General features: G+C 41.4%; 1 protein-coding gene across 1 annotated transcript in view; it reads left to right on the forward strand.

The window, feature by feature from the left end:
* Window positions 1–20,838, forward strand: part of SPTBN5 (spectrin beta, non-erythrocytic 5) — a gene marked incomplete at its 5' end in the record, with an annotated part of 89,660 nt that extends 68,822 nt beyond the window's left edge. Inside the window, 21 exons of the mRNA XM_084207130.1 lie at window positions 406–496; window positions 1,146–1,292; window positions 2,465–2,602; window positions 3,357–3,613; window positions 3,759–3,945; window positions 6,340–6,552; window positions 6,919–7,115; window positions 7,701–7,905; window positions 8,612–8,806; window positions 9,925–10,080; window positions 10,564–10,781; window positions 12,368–12,557; window positions 13,358–13,534; window positions 14,481–14,585; window positions 15,554–16,174; window positions 17,111–17,182; window positions 18,713–18,799; window positions 19,194–19,285; window positions 19,437–19,522; window positions 19,932–20,067; window positions 20,625–20,838. Coding sequence (XP_084063256.1) covers window positions 406–496; window positions 1,146–1,292; window positions 2,465–2,602; window positions 3,357–3,613; window positions 3,759–3,945; window positions 6,340–6,552; window positions 6,919–7,115; window positions 7,701–7,905; window positions 8,612–8,806; window positions 9,925–10,080; window positions 10,564–10,781; window positions 12,368–12,557; window positions 13,358–13,534; window positions 14,481–14,585; window positions 15,554–16,174; window positions 17,111–17,182; window positions 18,713–18,799; window positions 19,194–19,285; window positions 19,437–19,522; window positions 19,932–20,067; window positions 20,625–20,799 — 3,745 coding nt within the window. The 3' untranslated portion in view covers window positions 20,800–20,838. The remainder of the gene's footprint in view (window positions 1–405; window positions 497–1,145; window positions 1,293–2,464; window positions 2,603–3,356; window positions 3,614–3,758; window positions 3,946–6,339; window positions 6,553–6,918; window positions 7,116–7,700; window positions 7,906–8,611; window positions 8,807–9,924; window positions 10,081–10,563; window positions 10,782–12,367; window positions 12,558–13,357; window positions 13,535–14,480; window positions 14,586–15,553; window positions 16,175–17,110; window positions 17,183–18,712; window positions 18,800–19,193; window positions 19,286–19,436; window positions 19,523–19,931; window positions 20,068–20,624) is intronic.
* Window positions 20,839–24,420: the final 3,582 nt, after the last annotated feature.

A 24,420-nucleotide genomic window follows, 5' to 3' on the forward strand; every position in this document is an offset into this window, starting at 1 on the left:
TCAAGAAAGGTCATTTCCTAGACAACTGCTTTTCTCTGCTCTAATGGGCTTGATCTTTAAGCCCCACTCAAATAATCCACTGGGGCATTTGCAAATTTTCTGATCAGATCTTGCCTTCTTGTGTGAATTACTTTATTGCTACTATCAATTTGCATATTGTTCATCTTAAACAAGGGCTGAAGTAAAAGCAGTTGTATTCACTGCTGTGGTAGATGAAAAGAGCTACATAAAAGTTATGGAAAGAGTCTGGAGGTCCCTTTTGATTCAAGTGAACATATTGATTTGTTAATGTTGTCTAATTTGATATGATTTATTAATGTGTGTGTTTTAGAGATGAAATTTGAAAACCCTTATCTATCTAACCCACTCTGTGACTTTTACCTCACACATCTGTCTTCATCTCAGAAAACAGAGACTGCTGGAGAATGCTGCTGCTCGCAGACATTTGCTAGAGGAATCAAGGCTTCTGCAGAAGTTCCTGAAGAATTCTTTTGAGGTACAATTACAAAGGATTCATAATAGTCTGGTTTCTTAAAGCATGCTGTGCTGCATAGGCCTGAATGCCCAGACAGATTTACTGTGAGGAAAATCAAGGAACTGAGCCTGGAATGAGATAATATTGGGAAAGATGAGGTTAAGAATGAAGGGATATTTTTTGATTCTTCCCTCTAGTCAGGTGTAGTAAATGAAAGATCTACTGTGCATTGGACAACAGCAAAATGCAGAAGAAATAAATGCATTAAAAGGGAATGTGCCACCATTTAAAAAAAAAAAAAAACAAACCCATAAGAAGAAAAAAATTAGTTCTTTTTTGTGAGATTCTGACAGTGGGTTAGAAATAGGGAGATCATTGTCCATGCTCCCCCATGCACACATGTGCCCATGCATTTTTTCACTGCTTGGGGGCTGTCTGATGGAAACAGCTCCCTTTCCAGACAACAGTGCTAGTAAACAAACACATAGGAGTGATCTCATGAAGGGCAGGAGAAGCTATGGGAAGCAGAACCTCAGAAGGACAACTTATTTCAGTCCCACTTACCAGTTCCCTCTTTCATACGTATAAGAGGAGAGCCTGGCAGGCTGGAGCTGAAGAAACTGAAGAAACACTGAAGATTTTGTTTACTTGTGTTCTTCCCTCCCCCCAGGTGGCTGCCTGGATTAACGAGAAGAATAGCATTGCCCAGGATGATAGCTGGAAGGATCCGAGCAATCTGCAGACCAAACTGCAGAGGCACCAGGCTTTCCAAGCAGAGATCATGGCCAATAGAAATCGTTTGGACTCCATCAAATCAGTGAGAGAAGCGGGGTTTGGGGCAAGGGTGGGAACCTGGCATGAAAGACTCTGCAGGCAGTGTGAGTTACAGTGATCTCAACCGAGGGAGGGGGAGTCACTGCCCTCTCACTGGTATTGTCCATGCTGTCTCTGAGTACACTGAGAAGTTAATTCTTTCAGTCCATCGAGAATTTTCTGTGTCCATCTCTTTCTTCACTCTCTCTCTCTTACTATCTAGGGGTACCTTGCTATGCATATTCACTGTGCGTGCAATGGAAACACATAAAAGATTCAATCCTGCAATAAAAGATTCAATCCACTGACTTTATGGACATCTCTCTGGGTGAATGCCACTTTAGAGGTATCCTTGTTTATTTCCAGCAGAGAACCTATCTGATTGGATGTACAGCCTTAACAAGACATACAAGATGTATCCAACAAAAAGGATAGAGTTTTCAAGTGCTTCCTTTGCAGAGGCACGTTAGTGGGTGAGATATGAAGGAAACCTGACAAGACTTGTCAGATATTTGGCAGAAGCTGTGATCAGATGATAAGTTTGGAAGGACAGACTGTAACATGTTTATTAATTTTATTTTCAGCACAGTGCTTACTGGATATATTTTGCAATAGATACTACATTAAAAGTAGATTGCCCCCTCCAGATTCACCTGCATCTTAGAAACACCCCCCCTTTTCTTTTTTCCTTTACTTTTCTCTTTTCTTCCTTTCCTTTTCCTTTCCTTCCTTTTCTTTTTCAATCCTTCTGTTTGCAGACACAACAAGAGGGGGTTAAAGGGTGGAGCTACAGTCCTCAGTAAAATTATCTGGTTTTAAAGACTTGTTTGCAGAATCTCTTTCACATTATTTCATGGTGCCCTGCCTTCTTTGCTGGGAATAGTCCCAGTAGTTGCTCTTTAGAACACCTACTGACCTGGTATAGCACCTTTCACGTGCTGTAGCTCTTGCTTCCCGGGCTATGCAGTTTCTGCCCTAATTTCAGCAAGCCTTTTGTCTTTATTAGATTTTTCTCTGTCTCTGCAATCCCTCCATCCATTATGTCAGGAGGTGAAGGTTGCAGCTGGCCCTTTACATAAGTGTGCTGGTAGACTTTGATTATGAAGGCTTAAGTGATATATTGCTGGTGGTGCATTCAGCAAAGGAAGAATATGTTGTCTGTTCCTTCTGACATAGGAAGGGGAGAAGATGCTCCATGAAAAGCACTATGCCCCAGAAGCCATTCAGTCCAGACTACAAGAAATGGAAGAGCTATGGGAGGAGCTGCTAGCAAGTTGCCAGGATAAATGGACCAAACTGCAGGATGCTTACAAGGTAATGCCAGTGATTACAGGGATGCCAGTGGCTGGATCTTGGTATCTTTTCCAGAGATAGCAGGGCTGCCTTGCTACATGTGTCATCTACAAGTGTGTCACTTGATACAATCCAGCTTCATTCCTCAAGACCATTATTGCAAAGACTCTACTAAGTGTGGACTGACTGAATGGAATTGGCAGGATAATTGGAGATCCCTGTGGAGGGAAGAGGATTTGTAGGCTGGGCTCCATTCTGCTTTCTGCTGCTGGTTTATATCCAGACTCCAGAAAGAGTTACTGAGGAAAAATGTGTTTACTTATATGTGTCAACTGTGCATCTGTCTCAGGGGCATCTTTTCTCCAGCACATTGAGAAAGAAACCTACAGCTGCTTTTCATTCTTCTAGCTCCAGGCACATGAATTCTCATGACTGTGAGTTATGCTTGCTTGGGCTATCAGAAAATCTATAGTTACAAACAGAGCTCTCCCTTTAAATGTTCTTTTTTGAAGATGCTGTGTCCATGATCTGCATTTGTGCAACACTAGTAAGATAGGCTATTGATGTTTAATGCATTTAATGCATCTGTTCTTGTCTTCACCATGACTGAATTCTCTTCTTCATTTGCACCACCACTGTGTATGAGAAAAGTTCACTGAGCAGTGGGAAGGTGCTCCATGTTTGTGCGCAATCTTTACTGAAAGTGACTGAGATTTTTACATCACATTATCTGTCTTAAAGGTTTAAATTATTTTTTCTTCTTGCTTGTTCTCAGGGTCTTCATTTTCAGCGAAATGTAGAGGACACAGAGAAATGGTTGGAAGGTGTGGAAAATGACCTGAAAGCACCATACAATGACAATGATCTGGTAGTTTTGAACAGTCATCTGAAGAAACAAGAGGAACTAGAGGAAGGCATTGCTGCCCATAGGGACCGGCTCCAAGAGCTTGTGGTCACAGCTCAGCAATTCCAGAATGAGAAACATTTCCTTGCTGATGAACTAGAAGAGAAAGTGGATGAACTGGTGCAGAGGTGTGTGAGTGCCTGGCCTGTCTTCTGCCAGCTTTTTTCTTCCCTGAATATTATTTTCTCTTCTCTACACTATTCTGAAATGAGTGTTTTGCATTCATTCCTTATGACTCTGTAGTCCTCACTGGATTATCTTTAAAACATACAGATACAAAAAGCTGCGTGATCCTCTGCAGGAGAGGCGGGCAAGTCTGGAGGCCAGCAGACTTCAGTACCAGTTCTTCCGAGATGTTGATGAGGAGTTGGCCTGGGTTCGTGAGAAGCTCCCCATGGCTTCCTCCAAGGATTATGGCCAATCCCTGGCAACCATTCAGAGTCTACAAGAAAAGCATCAGGTAGTGTTATGTGGGAACCACTCACAGTCTTTAGAATCAAACAGAGAACGTTGAACTCAATTTGTCTCTAGCGAAGTTCTTCTGCTGTGCTTTGGCTAACAGCAGTCAGGATGCCAGGGATCACTTTTAGCCTTTTCTTTCCCAAGGATATGTCCCTGACTTGGCAACATGCAGGATGCCATCCTGCTTATCATCGCAGTGGTGCAAGTGCCACACCACAGGCCTTCTGTGGATATGCTGGCTCTTTCAGGGAGCTGAGTTCAAGACTAGCCTTTTCATACAAAATAGATTTTACAAACTTGTGCATATTTTCATGGGTTCTTTGGTCCTAACAAAATGCTTTCAAGCTCAGTACATCCAAGAAAGTTCGTTGCTCAGATGTCTCAGGATGAGCTCCCAGGAAAACATTTTTCCCCAAAATTTCTTCTGCTCTGATGGGAGGGAGTTAACAGGGAATTATTATGCTAACTTATCTTCACTCCAGTGGTAGCTTTCAAGACAACTGCCAAAATATTTCACAAGGTTCAGATGGGCCATCAGAGAAAGCAGTGCCCGGAATACTGTTATCTCAAATACCAATAAATACCTTCCTGATAGTTCTTTAATAAGGAGCACTGTCTCTTTGCAAACACAAGGTGGAAGAGAAAATATTTCTGCTAAGTTTTTCCAGCAGCTATTGGTATTTAATATTAATATTAGCATATGACATCCCATTTAATTGCCATGACAATGCCTTTTGGAGAAATCTGTGCAAGCTGCTTTAGGATTGGGAAAGACAGGAGATCCTGTAAATTGTCAATGTGCGTGATACACACAGTCAGAAGGAGAGAAAGCCCAAGCATCTGGTGTAATCATTGTGAAACAGTAAGAATGAGAAGCTTGTTTCATCATGATTAATAGCATAAATGTTGTTTTGCGTGCAATTACTCCTAAAAGTTATGAGCTCGTTGGCGTGGTAGGAAAGTAATTAAGTTCACAGAAGAAAAGAATGCTTGAGCTGAATTAATCTGTGAAAATATTTCACATAACTGAAGGAACAGAGGAGATATTGCTTTAGGCTATGATTATTTTTTGTTAATTGGCTAAGTCTTAAAATGTTTCAACTAATAGTGAGAGTGGGAGATATATACCATAAAATCAGTGCATAATAAAATTCTCTGACATTTTACATACTATTCTTCTGGAAACAGGATTAAAAGATAAGCTTTTAACTCTCAACCTGTTATTAGCTACAGCCTCTGCAGTTTCTATTTAATGTTGGTTTACAAGCAAGCAAATGTCAGAATTAACATAACGGTCAAGAATTTATTATGCTGTTAGTTCCATCTCTATTGTTTGTCCTAATGAGCCAGATTTGCAAAATTCAGTCCTTGGTTTGTTACCACAAAAGAGATTGTGAGTGAACTGTATTAACCTTCTTCCTAAGGAAGAAAAAAAAAAAAAAGCTGCCTTGCAAAACAGCATTTACACACAAATATATTATGCCTTCAAACAGCTGCTTGGCTTGGAACAGATTCGGTGTTGCTTTTCAACAACATGAAATCAATAGGGGGAAGTTAAAGGCAAGATTAGAATCAGAGCTTTTTCCAGCCAAGTTTGACACTTGAGTTGAAAAAGCAGCTTCTCTCTTCATGGAGGACATCTCTTAACAGAGAACTGCAGTCTAACTCTGAACCTGCTTATTCATAGCTGTGAAATTAAACAGAACAATGGTAAAATTGTGGTGCTTGTTTGTGCTCAGGGTGCTCAGGCACAGTCGGCCAAAGAACACATGTATGCTCACAGAAAAATCACAGCATAGCCTTGCCTACCCAGGGGAGGTATGGAGGGATGCATACAGTTTTAAAATCTACCAGTCTTCAAAAATTAATTTCAAGTAAAGACCTTGAGAATTGGTTTGAGGTGGTTTTCTTCTCTCCTTGTCCTGTTGGCTGCCTGGCACTCGTGTACCCACAGTGTTGACAATTGCTGCTATGCAAAGATGCATCTTCTACAAAAGCATTGGCAAGTGATAAATAATAATGTGCAGGCAAATTGGTCATTCTTCTCTAGACATGTTTTAATTCAAGGAGTGCCATATAATGGAATGAAACTGGGTGTATTTCAGTGGAATCTACGAATAAGAGGTTTGTGATTAGAACCTTTTCCCTCCATACTGAGGTAGGTATATATCAAAGTTCAAACTTCATGGCTAAATTTGATTTCTTTGATCACTGCTTCACTCCCAAAAAAGTCCTCCACTCCCCTTCAAGCATGCACTCAGACTTTGTACCTCTGACCCACCTTTGTGAATAGAAAGCAAATTTATAAAGGAATTGCATGACTACATTTTACGGAATAAAAATTTCATAACTTCAATTTTTGGTCTGCCATTTCACACGTTACTCTTTCCAGAACCTGGAGAATGAGATAAACAGTCGAGATGCTTTGACCAAAGCAGTGATCAGTACAGGACAGAAACTGGTACGGGGAGGCCACTCAGCCTCTCGCAAGATTATAGAGCATCTGAAGGAGCTTGAGACTTCTGTAGAGACCTTGAAGGCAGAGGCTCAAGAGAGGAGACAGAGGCTTATGCAGTCCTATGAGGCCCATCTGTTCCTAAATGAGGTAAGGATGGTTCCTGAGAGATTTATTTTGGCTTTATTTAAAACAGCTGGCACCTATATTGTTGAATGGATGTAAGTGCTGAGAAAGGAGCAGAATTCACACTGCGCTGATTTTTCATATCTGGTAAATAAGGATACAGTGGAGAGATGGCAGTTATCTTCCCAACAAATGGCAGTGAGAAACATGTAACTGCAATTACTGGATTCTGGGTACGTGTTTTGGAACAGTGTCTGCTAGATTGCATTAGAGGAACACATCTAAGGTGCTCTCTGTTCTCACTGATGTGTCAGCGCACCCCTGCTTTCAGTTTTCTTTGTCTTGACCTAAATCAAGCCGTATTAAGGCTCATCTCTGTATTTTATACAGCTGCTGGAGGTGGAGGCATGGCTGGCAGAGAGGAGTTTCATTCTGGAGACCTCTGATTATGGGAAGAATGAAGAATCCACACAAGTTTTACTTCGTAAACTTGAAGCTACCAAACTGGACATGGATAGTTTCAGGCTGCGGATCGAGAAAGTACAAGAGACAGGTGCCAGCTTGATAAACCAAGACAGTCCAGAGAGGTAGGAAAGTACAAACAGGTTTCTCCCCCAGGTCTGACAGAAATGCCCAGAGAAGGCAAATAAAGAAAAGTTCAACTATGTTTGATGGCTCATTCAGAAATAAGATTTCAGGGATCATCCATCCCTCCATCATCATCATCACACACACTGAGGTCCCCAAAAGCTTGATGATTGTTTTAATGTTTTCATGAGATCTTTGGGGTTTTTTAACAAACCAATTAATGCAGATCAGCTTCTTTGTCCATTGTCTACTCCCAGGAACTGTCATCTAGTTCTAATTTACCACAAATGTTCAAAAACCACTGTGCTTGGGAAAGGAAATGAACTTTCCTGACAGTTCACTGTTTTTCATTGAAAGTTTGTTTTTATATCTGGGGAGGAGGATAGGAAAAGAGCAGCCATTTGTATGATTTACTTTAATTTCCTGAGCTAGCTGGCTTTAATGGCACAGCATTACTCACTCCACGATGTTATCTGGTTTATTCTGTGTTTTAAAGGTGTTGCAAATTAAACCTGTCAGAAAAAAATAGTGTTTAAAAAGATCTATAAAGCAAAGATATACTTTCTGCTTCTTATTCTTTGCAGTTCAGTAATACTTTCAAAGCTCCAGGGGATCCTAGCAGACTATCAGTCTCTCCTACAGAAGTCTGACACCCAGAGAAAACGCCTGCAAGAACAATTCCAGCTCTATCAGTTTGAAAGAGAATTCCAGCTGGTAGATGCATGGCTTTCCAGTAAACTGTCTGTAGCAGAGTCCGATGACTACGGGCAGGACTTGGATGATGTTGAGGTAAAAGAAAATAAAAAGCATTGCATGTATTGTGTGGCAAAGCAGGGATATATTTGCTGCAATTTTTATGTAGCTGCTGACAGTGAAGCATGCTACAATGACAAAAACTAAGCAGAGCTGTTATCTCTACAGCAAGAACTCAGACTGGCTTCTGTCTGCTTTGACAGGCTTGCTGAGGTAACACCCTCCAACAGAAAATTAGATGTATCAGAAGGTTAGCTTTTCTTGGAATAAGGTGAGGTCAGCACACTCCATTGCTTGCCCTGCTTATAAATTTGACCAGACCGAAAATATTTGACTATGGTCAAAAGCACTGGGCTGCAGCATTTATATCTCTTGCTGTTGATTTCAAGGATTAATTTCTCCCTGGGGCACACAGTGCAGAGATGTATAAGTAGCAGTGTCCTCTCCTCCTAGGAACTGCTGCATGTGTAGAGAAGTTCTGTTCGTTAGCTTTTGATCTGAGCAACTTCTGCTTGTCAGGATGTGGCTAATTTTTCTCTGTGACACGGAATATTAAATGATCAAGACAACAGGTGTCTTCTTCTGACTCCGGATCATTTGGGTTTATCAAGCAATTCGCACTTGTAGATTGCAGTGCATAGCGTTTGTGTTATACAGAGCAGAGAAAGTGATTCCTTCTGCCTCTCTCATGGAGGTAGGCAGAAATTCTAAATCTAAATTTGTGTCCCCATTTATTCTGCAGGTGCTGGAGAAAAAGTTTAAAGATTTTGTAAATGAGATGAAACCTCTGGGACATTCCAAAGTTGTCTCCTTAAATGAGTTAGCATCTAAACTGGATAAGGAAGGCCACAGCAAGATGGATGTTATCCAGAAGAGAACTAAGCAAATCAATGAAATGTGGGAGAAACTGTGCAATGCCATTGAGTTAAGGACAGAGGTAGGAAATGCATGAAAAACTGGGGCATTGATTTTCTTGCAGCCTCCCATGCCCTTTCTTTCCCAAACCAGTGCATTGCTCGTGTTGAAACACAAGGTTTACAGGGGCAATGAGTACATCTTGTTCATTTTTTTCTAGATTCATTTCCCTTTGTAGCCAATGCTTACCCTACTGTTCCTGGCAAGGCTTATACTTGAAAGATGCTTATCAGCTCTGACTAATTGTTTTCCTTAATTCACTGCTAACTCTGGTTTCCTGAAAAACAAAGCCAATCCAACAGTTTACCACCACTAACTGGAGACTGGCTCTGCCACTTATCAGTCTTTTTATGGAACTACTTATGTAACATGATCAAAATTCTCCAGGATTTTTGCTGAGTTAACTTCTTGAAATCAAAGAAGGCATATGGAAGAGAATGTGATGGAGGACAGGGAGCCAACCCCCCACCTTTAGGCAGCAGTTAGGTGTTAAATCTGCTCACTCCCTCTCAGGAAACTGCAGTCACAGATATATATGGAAAAGCAGAGGTGACAGACAAAACTCAACATTTTTGTTTGGTTTAAGGAGAATATAAAACATCAGATGTCCTCAATCATTTTTTTCACTACAGTTGTATGACCTGTTGCTTATGAGGTATCTCAAGCCCACTATTGTCTGTTAGCAGAAATAAATGCATGACAATTGTTGCTATAGAGTTTGATATAAACTAGCATTAGAACTTTTTTTTTAATTCTCTCATCTCAGAAATGCATGATTTTTGCTCAATTTATTTTCACTGTTTGCAGTGTAGACTTTATTCCAAGAAGTATTTTAAGACAACCTCTGTGGTATAGAGACTTACTTTTAGAGGTCAATTCATGCTCTCCATTTTGATAATTCTTCTTATGTAGGGTTAAATTGCTCTTTGGAGACAACTGTTTCTTTCCATTGTCCAACAGAACTTGGGGAAATTAAGTTAACACCTCACTTTCAGGTGACTTAATGGGGAAGACAGTTCATTCCCTCTCAAAATCCCCAGTGATTTTGTACTGCATTATGATATATTAGGGCTTCCTTTTTTCGTGCTGCAGACACAAAATGCTGTAGAGTATTACCATTAAACTACTTTGTTTTTCCAGAACCTAAGAGCAGCCCGTCAAGTTCACCAGTATGACCACGATGTGGATGAAGTAAAGGGCTGGATGCAGGAGAAAGAGGCAGTGGTGGATATAGAAGATTATGGGTATGATCTTCCAGGTGTACAGACACTTCTCAGCCATCTTGAGGGAGTAGAGGTAAGAGGATCTGTGATGAAGCAGTAGCAGAAAAGCATAGATGGCAAAAAAAAGGAGACTGATTCTTGGCTGATGCCTCTCGAGCACCTTGCTTGCAAGACAAATTTATTGCACTCTTTAATATTCTTCGTGCCTTGGAGAAGAGGGCCTTTTCCTCCTGTTTTTAACATTGGGATATTATATTAATAATGTTTTTGCTTTGAAGGATGAACTTCTCTTCTAAAATCTGCTATGATAATTGCAAAGGCGTCAGCTGAACCATAGGAAACTTCAGCTCCACATTTACTAAAATAATCTGTCTCATGTCTCAAGAAGTTTCTTTTACGTTTGACGATGAACAAGGCATTATAGGAGAACTGAGGCATTCATATTTCCAGCCTCTGTACAGCCAGAGAGTAGAAAATACATGCATCATCATTAAATCCACTTTTTATAGAGCTAAGTAGGGACTTGGTGTTACAATCCATTCTGTCTCCATTCCAGAGAGATCTAGGAGTCATCATGAAAGAGCTGGAACGGATTCGAGGAGACGCTTGGCACCTCAGCCGCACGTACCCTCAAGTGAAGGAAAACATCATGGAGAGGCTCACAGAGGTGGATGAGTGCTGGGAAAACTTGGACAAAAAGTTTCTGGAGAGGAAGGCAAGACTGAGCCAGGCAGAACAAGTCCAGCTCTACTTCAATGACTGCAGGGAGCTGATGTATGTATTGGCCCCTTAAGTTTGGCAGTGGGCCGTATTTCTTGTCTTTCCCACATAGGATTTTCTAAATTACGGCTGTTCGTTATTTAATTCCTGCCCCAGGTCCTCTGCAGCTTGCTTTCAAATCCCTTTGAACAATAATCCATGGCATCTCCTCAATAGCACTTCACAGAATTTACTGGATATCAGAGGTGATGATGACACCTCAGCACAGTGTGCATGACAAAGACACTTTTTCTAGACTAATTCCTAGACAGTCCTTAAACAGTCCCCTGGAGAATTCCATCCCTGTGGATAAATTTGGCAGTTGCACAATTTCAATTGAAAATACTGTTGATTCTGTAGGAAGGTAGGGTTAGATAGTGAAGTTATTTGTCCACCTGATACACACAAGTGCCCCTTTCTCTCGGAGTCAAAGCAGCTGCATTAAAGGAAATCTCCTAGAATAAGTAATGAAAAAGTTCACCTATGACAGGAGTAGAAATACAAAGACAGTGGAGTGGTTACCACTGATTATTGGACATTTGCTATGCTAAGGGGTAGATCCTGAGCTCAGGTAAATAAGTTTGTGCCAGCTGAGAGTTATGGAGTAGAAAATGTTTCTTAAAAAGTACCTATCAACATGCTTCTTTCCATGGGTGCTCTTTGTGCACGTGAAGTACTTTCACGAGTGGTCCTTTACAATGTGTAAAAATACTGTTAAACTGTGTAGTCTAGGCAATTGCAGTTAGCTCTTCCTGAGAATTTGAATGCACAGTGCTTTGGTATGTGCAGATCTACATCTTTATTTTTAATAGGCTATGTATGGAAACAGCACTGGGAATATTATAAATCCCCCAGATGTTTGAGTAAACCTTCGTCAACATATTTGTATATTGCTATGGTTTAACCCCCCAGTCAGCAGCCAAGCCAAGCCACTCACTCCCCAAGGTTCCCAGTGGGATGGGAAGGAGAATCAGAAATTAAAAGCAAGCAAACAAACTAAAAAACAACTCATTTGTTGAGATAAGAACATTCCAGTAACTGAAAAAAAAGTAAAATATAATAATACTAATGATTAATTTCTTTAAAAAAAAAAATAAAAAGGAAAAAACCCTCCCAGAAACTATTGCTTATCACCCACTCACTGGTGCCCAGCCTGCCCTTAAGCAGCCATTGGTCCCTTCTGGCCAGCTCCCCCCAGTTTATGTACTGGGTGTGATGTTCTGTGGGATGGAGAATCCCTTTGGCCCGTTCGGCTCAGCTGTCCTGGCTTTGTTTCTCCCCTGCCCGGCTGTTTGTGCTCCTCCTCACTGGGAGAGCCTGGGAAACTGAGAGGCCCTTGGCTTGGGGTAAGCACTGCTCAGCACCAGCCAAAACAGCAGTGTGCTGTCAACAGTATCCTCATACTGAATCCAAAGCTCAGCACTGTACCAGTTACTAAGAATAACGTTAACTCTATCCCAGGCAAAATCAGGAATATTAATATCTTTTGTGAACAAATAAAAGTCTGTATACATATATCCTGGGCCATGGGATGTGTGCATTCCCAAATGTCCAGCAGGCTCAGATTCCTTCCCTTTTCACCCTTTGTCCCTGTTGTGTAGGGCCTGGGCCAACGAGATGCACGCTCTGGTGATATCTGAGGAACTGGCGAACGATGTCCTGGGAGCGGAGCTGCTCATCAAGCGCCACGAGGAGTACAAGCGCGAGATAGAGAAGCAGTGGCTGAAATATGAAGAAATGCAGCAGGCAGGAGGTGACCTGATGAAGAAGGGACATTTCATGTCCGTAGAGGTGTGTTAAGAGTGAAATATTTTACAAACAAGAGTGAACAAGCAGATGAAACAGACAGGCGGTGCAGCTTTTGTCTCTCAGAACAGAAGAACTAAACAAGACAATCAGGTTGTTTACTATTAAAAGCTACATATTCCATGTGACACACAGAAAAAGAAAACACATTTTAAAGTTCTTGTGCTACATTACAATACAATCACCTTGCATTGCTGATGTCCCCGAGTTCACCAGAAGAGATGTAATTCTTCAGAAATGTCCAAAGGAGCAATAATGTTAAAATTTCTGTGATTCTGTTATCTGTGTATCTTTAGACTTTGCCCAAGACACTGTCTGTAGATCCAGAGATCACACCTTTGAAAACATCTTCAGAATTTATGCAGGATCAAATTACTTCCATTGTAGAAAGAGTAAGAAAACTTTCCACAGTTGAAGTCTCTCCACTGTTGCCTTGCCACAAGTGCATGTATTTGCTGAATCTCCCAGTTCTCACTAGTTTCATGGTGCAAGTTGCCTGGATATAAAGTTTCATCTTGGGAATCATATGGCAGAATATTTGTCATACAGTATGTGGAATATGCCTAAAGTTGTATGATCTAGCTACACAATTTACCTGCTAAATTAATTTGAGTAGGAAAAAAGAGAACTCAGACATCTTTTCTAAATTATGCTAACACCACAAAGTTATCTAGAGATCATCTTCTAAATCATGAAGGCAGATTAGTGATGCCAGATAGTTGACTGTCATGTGAAAGTCTGATTGGATTTTTCAACTCCTGGCATAACAAATATTCTTTTTCTAGATTGAAGAAAAACTGTCAGAGCTGTCTGAGCTGATGAAGAAGGTAAAGGAGAGCTGGGACATGAGGAAAGTGTTATATGAAGAAAACTGGGAGATCCAATTGCTCCGCAGAGAGCTTGAACAAGCAGAAGCGTGGCTGGCTGCCAAGGAGAGCTTTCTTTCAGACCCATCCTATGGGGTGAGTAACAACCCTGCAGCATTACTGAGCACTGTGTGCCTCTCAGCATACACAAAGGGCTTGGCTCATGGACCAGCTCAGGCCTGAAATTAATCACAATCTCAACAGCAAGGAGTCCTTGAAATTAGAGAGGGCAGGACCTCTGTCCTCTTGCAGAAGTGAGCCCAGGGCAGTTGCTGCATTTGACATGATGATGGGCTCCTGGAAGGGGTGGCTTCCAGGGGGTGGTAGAAGCCAGATCATTTTTTCACATAAAGAATTCCAGATCCTTTTTTCACATAACTTGCAAAAGGTTCAACCATGCCCGTCTCAAAAGGAATAAGAAGTTTATCCCATCTTGTAGGGGAAAAAAGGAGCTTTTCCCACCTTGTTCTTCCCATTAAGTGGTAGAATGTTTTACACAGGCACACTTATAGCTAGTACGTAAATTCCTTTTTAAACACCAACATCCATATTTTTTTTTAATTTGCTGGGATTTTTTTTCTCATTGTTGACTGTCTTCTGATAATTTATAAGACTGGAAAACAAAGTCATGAATTTGGGTATCAGAAACTAAGCAGAGAACATGAAAGAAGTCTCAGATGGATGTGTTGTAGGCAGGGAACAAACTCTGTGTCTAGCACAAGCCAGAATCCAAGTACTCAATCTGCACATAAACAGCTATAGCTCGAAGCCATGGTATTACAAGGCCTTGCAGAAAAGGGAGGGTTGGTATTTGAGTCCTTTTTGTCCTGCAGAGCAAACAGACTGCAAGATACAGACCTTTTTTGAAAATGTAAATTCAGATTATTTTTCATACACAAATGAAAAAGTTTAGACATCCAGTTACAAAATTTTCAGAACCCTCACTTGGCTAAATAGAATGGATCAATCTGAAAATCTTCAGTATAATCTCTTCTGATGGACTTGATTTTGGACTTCTGTATGTGGCAATTTTTCCATTCAGGATTCAGTGTCTGAAGTAGAGGAATTATTGAAGAAACATCATGATTTTGAGAAGATGCTTGCAGCACAGGAAGAGAAATTTGCTCAGCTCAGCAGGAAAACTAAGGTGAGTCGTTGAAGGCTGATGAGCTGTGCATGAAACAAGATGATGTGGGCCATTGATTGTTTGAATGTCACTCTTTGTAAAAGATGGGGAAAATGAGAAACCAAAGCTGAAATATTTCAGACATAGCAAGACCTATATGTGGATCAAAAAGAGATCAACTAGCTTGAAAAAGCTGTAGGGGAGAAGTGGAAATTTTCTTCTGCCAGGACCAGCAAGCAAGGCATGATAAACAGGGTGATCCCTTGCTACACAGATGGAGAGATTTTGCTTCATTCAGGATTTCGATAGGGAGCTGGAGCCACCTGAAAGGGACAGAGGATAGCAAAGGTCTGAAAATAAATGGAGACCAATGCACAGATAGGCCTTTTTCCTTCTGGCTTAAGATTTTTACAATGGATTATGTTAAATACCAAAGATATTAATACAGTGAGCCTCTAAGATTCTCTTTCATTGTGGGGGAGGTTTTTAAAGTTATTTTCCTGAAATAACCAGAAAAACATAGGGGTTGTGTTTGACTTTAGGCTGAAAATTAATCTGTCTTTTGTTCAGTGACCTGCAATTTGGCTAAGTGAAGGGACAAAGGCCCTTCCTTCTGAAATTTTCCACAAGAGCAGCCCAGTGTTCTGACATAATACTTAAAGAAGCAGTGTCACAAGAGAAGGAGCACAGTTTCTCCTTAGCTTATTAAAAAATCAGCCTCCAGAGAACTTATTAAGGGCAGAATTCACCATATTTGAGGTTAACTGCCACTAGTATTCATGATTTGGACAGCAAAATAATGCTTAGCACATAGCAATTAGATTCAGATTTAACTCTAAAAATGCCAGTGGAAGTACAGGCCTGTAGATTCAGTGCCAGGAGACAGTTTATTTGGAAAACTGTTCCTGCTTAAAATAAAAAAAAACCTTAGGTAAGTATTCATGAATGCATGAAGGCAATTTTAAAAAAATTAATACTGCTGTCTACAGAGAGAGATGAACCTCCTGAAACCAGTGGACACAGAAGAAAGTGAGCAGAAAGACAAGGGCAAAGTTGTCCGGGTTCCGTCTCTGAGAAGAAAACCATCTGACAAAAGGAATGCACCCCCAAGAGCGACAGAGACAAAGAGCACAACGCCACTGCCCCCTGTGCCCGCACACGGCGTGTCCTGGAGGGTCCCACTTGAAACTATCTTCTCCCCCATTGAAAAATCCCCAACAAGGTTCCAAGAATTCACTTCCTCGGAAGTCCCTGAAGTGCAGAGCAGCAAGAAAACAGAAATGAAAGCTGAGACAAGGCTTGGTGAGATTATCACTCCAGCTGCACCCAAGGTGGTGGGCCCGCAAGCTGCATCTTTGGAAAGTCGCAGTTCTTTAGGCTCTCCTTTATCTCCTGCTCCTATAAGCCAGCAACACAGCAGCAATTTGTCAGAATCACAAGCCACAGTCCGCATATCTCCTCAGGAAAAGGATCCTATGGGCTCCTCTTTCTCCAGCCTGCAGAGCAAACCAACAGCAACACCCCCAGAGCCTGGACAAAGGTCACTAGACAAGTCACCAAACTTACTGCTGACCAGCTCCTCTTGGGAGAGTTCAAAGAATACATCTTCAGTAAGTCCCAGGAATTTCTGGTTCCCTCCCCACAAAACCACTGCCCTGTGCTAGTTAAAGTACAGGGCAGGTCTGTGTGAAACTCACAAAGAGCTCATACAGTGGCATTCTGGTGGATACACTCCTGGATTCAGACAAGAAGCATTTTATGTGTCTTTGCAATTCAAACACTTTCCACAAAGACAGTTGACTTAAGCAGCTGTGTACAGCTTAAAACTATTTTTAATTTACTAAGCCTTATAGCCTAGGTCTTAACAATTGTATTGGTCTCTGTTTTTCTTTTCCTGAGCTAGAGGCTATTCCTGCTGCTGAATACTCAGCAGAGCACTTAAAAACAGATCCTCACAAAGAGGATGATTTACCTACAGCTTCTGTGTGAGGTGGCAGTCCACTCTGTTCAGAAGTCAGAGAGAGGCAGGACTTCATGGCACACTTGTCAAAGAGCTGACCGGGTGCAAGATTAGAAACAAAAGCTCCTGTTTGCTCACCCTGGCAGGAAATTCACTGTTAGCTCGTTGGCAGATAAAATTGTTTCCTTTTGCTCCTCTACTCTTGAGAGGAGCACACTTGTCACATATCCAAGTGTACCAGTACAACACATTGGTGTACTCAACAATTGTGGAGGTGGTATGAATAACTTGAACAATTTAAGCTGTAAAATGCATGTAATAATATAAAAATTATATTGGTTAATTAACACACTAAGAGAAAATTCCATAAGTAAAGTGTTCAAGAAGGATTTGAATTCTCTTCATTTAGGTGGTCTATCAAAGAAGCTATTGCAATCTAGTGAGGATTTCCAGCTGTGCAGTCGATGTAAAGGCTAGAGATCAGTTTCTTTGCATGGAGTTTATCTAAAAAAAACCTTCAGAAATTTAACATGGGCCTAAGGGCCATTTTAAAGTAGCAATGTAGCAATGTTCTTGTATGTCTCAGGTTTCTGCAGGTCTCCAGAACATGGAGGGTTTCCTGGAGAAGCGAGACCAGCTCCTTCCACGAAGACAACAGGTAGAAATAAATACCATCACTCTGGGTTATTTCATTACTCCTTGAGTTGTAGTCCAGATCTGCTCTGACTTCTTCAGGATAAGCTCTTGCTGAAGAGGAGCTCAGTAGTGTGGGTTTGCTTCAGTTATCCCTAAAATGCATGAGGAAGTGTACACTGGCTTTGGCAGTACCTGATCTCTCAGAGAAAGAGACAATGGAATTTTTGCCTGTCATGGGAATCACGCAGAGCAGAGGCTGTCTACAGTTAATGAATTTATAAACCAGAGTCTGGGCTGCATGAGCACGTTAATTACACTTCCCTAATTACAAACAATATATCAACTGGTTTCAATATATCAACTGAATTAGGGGGAAAAAACCCAAATGAAACAACCAAAAAAAAAAACCACAAGAAGAACAAAAAAATAACTACCACCCCACAAAAAAACCTAAAGCTTCATGGTCCTGTAACAGCTTGTGATATTTTGTCAGTAGTGGAAGCCCTCAGTCTCATGCTCCTGATATTTGTAATTTCTAGCTGTGCTAGAACAGAATTAAGGTTCTGTTTATCTTTGAAGAATTGGTTTCTTAAATATAGGTTTGAATGAAACTGAAATCTGAATCCTTATCCTGGGAAATAATATTGCTTCAAAGCAGTAGCCTAATGATCATGACAGGCCAGAAAATTTTCTAATATTCACCACCAATCTACAGACATCAATTTTTGCTGAGTGTTTGCACATAAACAAGTTGTCTCAGATTATTTGCCCCATAGAATATTTCCTCTGAAATTTTTAACTTGAAAGATCTCTTTCAAAAGGCGAATCTGGTATGGACTCCATCTTCTGGAAGAGAAATTTATTTTTCTTCACTTCTGGGCACACAGAATTTAGAGTTCAGAGACACCAAACTTCCATATCCCCCAACAAGAAAAGCTGTGACTTAACCTTCCTCAGAACTGTTTCCTTCCTTTTCTCTGAATGACCAAATTGTCAACTTTATTCATAATAAAATATGAATATAAGTTAAGGATCCTTTATCAAGAAGAGTCTCATAGCACTAGGCTAAGTTTCAGCATTACATAGTTGGGCTTGGAAATAGCTGCTACTTTTGCACATTGCTCAGTAGCATTCCCCTGGGGTTAGTTTAGTAAATGAAGAAGAATTCGGCAGCCACATCAGATAGTAACTGTGATCAGCAGGCAGGGGCTGATGTTCCAGCTAGCGAAAAAAAAGTTGAGTTTTAGTGGCCAAAAATTAGACAGAACTTTGATTATCCACCTTCAGCAATGTTGGTGACCACATGGTGTAGAGCATGCTTCAACCAAATTATCTCATTTGTTCAGTTCTGACTCATAGAGACCCTTTCTTGAATCACTCACACAGAAACCATTGCAGGTCCTGTTTTTCTAAGAGATAACAATGACTGTGAGAACTTCTGTGATCATAATATCAACAGATCCTGGCTTCCTGTGAAAGTTGCATGTGAAAGATTTCACTAGTCCTATAAAATATATACAACTGAATTTTATTACCTTTTCTATTCATGTAGCCACTCTCAAGGTCTTGGAAATCCTTCTATGTAAAACTTGATGGATTAAAACTTGATTTCTATGATGATGACAAAGAAGCAACTAAGGTAATTTGGTTTTTTAATCTTTTGAGCAAACTTTGTGTAAAAATGAATTTTAAAATGTCACCTTTGGTTAGGGGCGGGGGTAATCTGTTCCCTTTCAAATGTGAGCTGAGTGAAAATTCAGTGATTATTCAACTGATACAACTGAAAACAGACTGATAAGCTTCCAGAAATTTTCAAAGTTACTTATTTTAAGGCATATCTTATTCAAGTATTGCCTTCAAGATACAATGCAATTGTCCATAGTTCCTCTGTGGTTCACCCTATTCAGTGATTCTAGAATTAAGGTTAGAAGCATAAAGAGATGGGTGTGTAGTCTGCCTGCAGGTTGGTATAGAATTGAATCCTAGCAGAAAGGACACAGAAGACATTCAGTTTTAATTTTATCCCCCTTCAGGACATATCCACAGTGCTGTCCCTTGGCATTTCTGGTGCCACGTGTGAGAGGCTGGTGAATTACACCAGGAAGGAGAATGCCTTCATGCTGCGGTGAGTCTGGTGGAGAAGGGCACAAATACAAGCCCATGCAGCTCCCTGCCCACAGCCACCCAAGGCTGTATGTTGTCAGGAGGCATGACTGCAGTGTCTCACACTCACAAGCACAGAGGCTATAATTCACCTTTTCTATCCTTATTTACAGGCTGAGAGATGGAGCAGAGTATTTCTTTGCAGCACCTTCTCAGACACTGATGGAGGCCTGGCTGCAATCACTACAGAATAATATAGGTATATTCTCATTTCCTTCAAGAATGAGCTGTGCTTTTAGCAAGTGATGGTAAGAGAAAAGGAAGAGAAGAGAATGACAAGATGTCCTTAGTTTGGGGTATTTTGAGCCATCCTTTTTGCCTCTGTCAGAAAGCAATACACAAGTCACCTCCTTCCTGTGATGTAGTGGCCAACACCAGGTTACTCTCTGCTAGGGGTGTGGTATTTGTCCTTTTATTAAGGAGCTGCTTTGGATCTTGATCAACAGCTTTTTTTCTGAATCTAGATCTCCTCATCTCTCTACATAGTGGCTTACTGGGAAGGAAGCCATAGCATAATTGTAACTATGATGGTCTGAGAAAATTGTTATGGACCCAGAAGTGGCAAACTCTACCTCTAACGTTACTTTGTTTTGTTTTTAACTCTGTAGGACACGGTAACAGATCCCATTCTACAATGATGGTGCAAAATTTCCTTTCAAACACAGAGACCTCCCAGAAAAGAGTGTGGGATTTTCCAGAGAGGGACTCTACGGAAAGACTAAGCAGCAAAAGCTCACTCCTGAGGTATGGGCTCTGTGCTGCAGATGTCAGTGCTGTTTGTGCTCAGGTAGCAGCAGCCACCTACTAAGAGACTGCCCTGAGGTCAAGCAGTCGTGCTCCTCTGTCACTAATGTCACCAAGGCAGTGTGGCCAGCAGGAGCCAGGCAGTGATTGTCCCCCTGCCCTTGGCACTGGTGAGGCAACACCTCGAGTGCTTTGTTTGGTTTTGGACTGCTCACTTCAGGAAAGCTGGAGTGTGTCCAGAGGAGAGCAGTGAAGCTGGAGAAGGGTCTGGAGAACAGTCCTGCTAGGAGAGGCTGAGGGAGCTGGGTTGTTGAGGCTGGGGAAAGGAGGCTCAGGGGAAACACAGGCAAGGAAAAGTCAGCTACAGCCAAATTCAGAAACCTGACCTTTTAAAATAATTTTTCTTGCATTTGGAGTATGTACAAACCTTACAGGCTATGATATGAAATCCTAGTCCCACAGCTGGGCAGACTTTTGCTGCTGAGCTAAACACTTAACGAGTCCTTACATATATAAAGAATTATACCCGATTTTCTGATGATGCATTTTGTTTGTAGGAGAACACCTTCCTTCAAAATCAAACCAGAGCGAGAGTCTGCAGAATTTTCCAGAGATTTTAAGGAAGATGGACCTACAGTGACACAAGCCACAATCACCACCCTAAGCCTAGAACAAAGTGGAACTAAAACAAAACTGCTTCCCTCTCTACTAAGAGCAGGAAGAGAAAAGTGACATTTGCCTCAATGAATTGCAGACAATTATAACTTAACTCAGCCCTCCAGAAGTGTATTCATGTTTTAAGTTAATCATTTCCCTCTGAACTTTTAAAATTATGTATTTAATCTCATAAAATCTTTAAATATAATTAAACAAAATTGCATCTGGTGTACCTTTGTGCGTACAACAACTTTGTCATTTGCCATTATTACCCAAGTGTTATCTACTCCAAGGTACTAAATCAAAGGGCAGGGGGACCTTCAAGCCAGACTCCTCACATGAAATGATTCTGTGAGACAGGAATGGGTAGCAGTGAGCAGTGCATGAGGTGCATCTGTGAGTTAACTACAGCCACGTGCAAGTAAATTTGCAGATACCAACAGAAGAGATTTATGAGGCTTGGGTGGTCTGTGCAGCCAAAGATAATGTTATATACTTCCTACAGCAGTTTGTGGTCTCCACAATCTTTTTTTACAACACATTAACCAACCATACTCTATTTGCCAATTCTTTCTGGATGAAGCTACCAGGAAAAAAAAAGTCCTGCAGCATTACTCATTTTTAGTGGAATCTGAAACTTCAGTAAGGCACGAACAATCAGTGTTTCAGTGTAAAAGGAGAAGAAAAGTAGGATAGCAAGGAGGAATTCTAGTCCCCAGACAGCAAGCTTCACATGCTAAGGTATGGTGTAATCATAGGGAAGAATACATATTTTTCCCTACTTATCTCTGTTTCTGAGCCAAGGCATCCAATAGGTGAGCTAATAATTTCATTTTTTTGGCCAGTCCATCACTCTCCTCTGTTTACCCCAGCTGGAGCTGCCACCTGTCACGAAAAACAAAAGACCCAGCACACCAAAGTGATGGGAAACTGATGCATTTCATCATGGTTGACCATTTTTAACTGATTAAAAAAAAACAACACCAAAACAGCTTCAGTATTTTAAACTTACCATTTAATTGAGCAAAGGTGTGCCTCAGCTGTGGTTCAGTACAGCTGCCTCCTCACCCTGCCTTTTGCCATTCCATTGAAGAGGGTTTTACCCCAGGAGGAAGGTTTTGTTCCAGGTTCTCCATACCTTTGTAAGCCAGAAGATCTTCTCCCACATTTCTTCCATTCAATATTGAAACCAGTGAAAGCCCTGTGAAGTTCTCAGCAGGCATTTAGCATAAGTAGAACTTATACACCTGGGAGAAGCCTTGTTTTGTGTTTAAGTGCATAAGGACTTTCATGGTTCTGGTGCTCTTTTGCAATATTTTATTTTTAATTAATATATATTCAACACTTAGAAGACACAAGCAAGCAATTTCTATGAAGAGCAGGTAATAGTTATAAGAACAGTCTCATTTCCTTTGTGTTTGGCAGCAGATAGCAAGCTCTGTATTTTGGGGGGTTTTTCCAGCAAAATGTTCATCAGAGAGCAGTGATCTGGGGTGTATTTCGGACAAGGTTTTTTGGCAGGCATGCATCCATCTTCAGCAGCTAAGGAAACACAGCACCAGACCAGCAAGTCCTGGTTTGTAAGTATGGCACATGCCCTTTTTGGTGATATGCAGAGAGGGGCAGCTTTCTCCTGGAAGGGTCTGATTTGGTTTGCATGCACTCTGTTCAGTCACAGCACAACATGTGGCACTAGGCCAGGCAAGAATGCAGCCAAGGAGAAAAACACAACCCCACCTCTGAGGAACAACCACACACAATTTCAGACGCGCTCAGACTCCATGCTTACCCTGGAGGGAACAAGGAGCAGTCCTGAGCACAGGTCTCTATCAGCCTCATGCCACTGAAACTGCCCCTTCTGTTTCTGTGGTGTGGGGGCAGTGCAAACCAGCACGCTCTGAACCCGAGCTCAGGAGTGCTTTGAGGGACAACCTGTGCCAGCCACCACTTCCCACAAGCTGCACAGACAAGACTGTGCCAGCTGTAGGTGCCTCCAACCTGCAGAATTCTCCAGAGGCATCTGTGCTCACAAATGCCCTCCAGGTCCTCCTGCTACACCATCAAGCCAGCAACACGCTCCTCCAATGTCATAGAATCACAGAATCATTTAGGTTGGAAAAGACCTCTATAAGCATCCAGTCCAACTGTTAAATCAGCCCTGCCACGTCCACCACTAAACTGTGTTCCCATATGCCACATCCACATCATGTTACAAAGACAAAAAGGCAACCAAAATGAAACAAAAAGGCACTCTGATGGGCAACGATACAGCCCTCACATAGTTTCAGGCTCTGAAATGCAAAACTATATTTGAAAAAGCTATTATAATTTAAGGCTACAAAGGTACCACATGGGGCACCAGGGAAATGAAGGGGAACATGCCTGTCTGTGCCTCTGGCTGCAAGATTAGACAGCAGTTCCCAACCTGATTTTAAGTGTTGGCAAGACCTCTGATGACAGTTCTCCCAGCAGTCACACCACCTTGCCCACCCACAGCTCCCTCCCTCCCTCCCTCCCACCCCCCTTTTAGCAGGATTTAACAGTTCCTCAGAACAATAATTCTGCAAACCAGCTGTGGGCTACCTGAAAACCTTGTGGTTTTGTGGCTCCTTCATATTTTACTGGGTCTTTCTGTTTGTATTAGCAGCACTATGAATGCACCAAACATGCTCCAATTATTAGTCTGTGGAGCATTTTATAAGAGCAAAATCAAGTTTTCTCGGTGTGGCTGAGCTGCCTCGCTGCTGCGTGCATGCTGCCAAGGTTCACAAGGGTTACAGATTGTTCTCTGTAGCCCATGGACAGAACAGCAATACCTTTTTGCAGCAGCAGAGCTTTCTAGGAGCAGCCAGAGGAGGATGGGAATGCTGAACACCCTGTGCACGTGTGTGCACAGAGCCATGTGGGCTTGTATGTGCCACACAATGCTGTGCCAGGACGTGCTGCTCCCTGTGCAAAATAACAGATCCAGCTGGATCAACTCCCAACTCAAAATGGCTCTTTATGTTTTGTCTTGCAGTCAGTATCTGATTAGTTGTTAACTTCTAATGATCTGAATCACCAGCTACAGTTGCATTCCAGCCATTGAGGCTCCTCAGTTCTGGATGGTGTTCCTTAGCTCAGCAAGCAAACATTGTACAAGAAGCATTGCTGAGCCTCAGCCATTGCCATTGCAGCAGAAGCAGCATTTAATAGATGCAGGCTTCAGGCAATCAAGTCTTTTGTAAATTCTCTCTCTTTGAGTTTTAATATTGTCTGTGTATACCAAAAAGACAGACCCCTCTTTCTCCTTCTTTGTCTAATTTTGGATTTCAAGTACAACTAATTCTAAATCTCAAGTAAATTTCCAACACAGAAGAAATATATAAGATTTTCCTTGGAAGTCCTGATGAATATGCTGTGTTTGGAAAAAAAAATCCAGAAGCAGGTCCAAATCCTTCAGTGCGAGGAAGTCTGCAAACTTCTCTGACTTCTGTGAAGCTCTGTTTAATAGTGCTTAGCATCCTTCCCTATGATCTTTTTAATCTAGTGAAGTGCTATAAAGATGTTCCAAGCTTCTAGCTCAAGGCAAAGTCTCTCACTGCATTCCAAAGCAAATGAAAACCAGGTGTCATTTTCCAAATATTTTCCACCAGCAAGGAGGAAAATGTGTGTCCCATTCTTTTTAATTTGTGCTCTATTTTATGTAGCACCTAT

The sequence above is a fragment of the Fringilla coelebs genome, assembly GCF_963513975.1.
Source record: "Fringilla coelebs genome assembly, chromosome: 6".
NCBI classification, from domain to species: domain Eukaryota; kingdom Metazoa; phylum Chordata; class Aves; order Passeriformes; family Fringillidae; genus Fringilla; species Fringilla coelebs.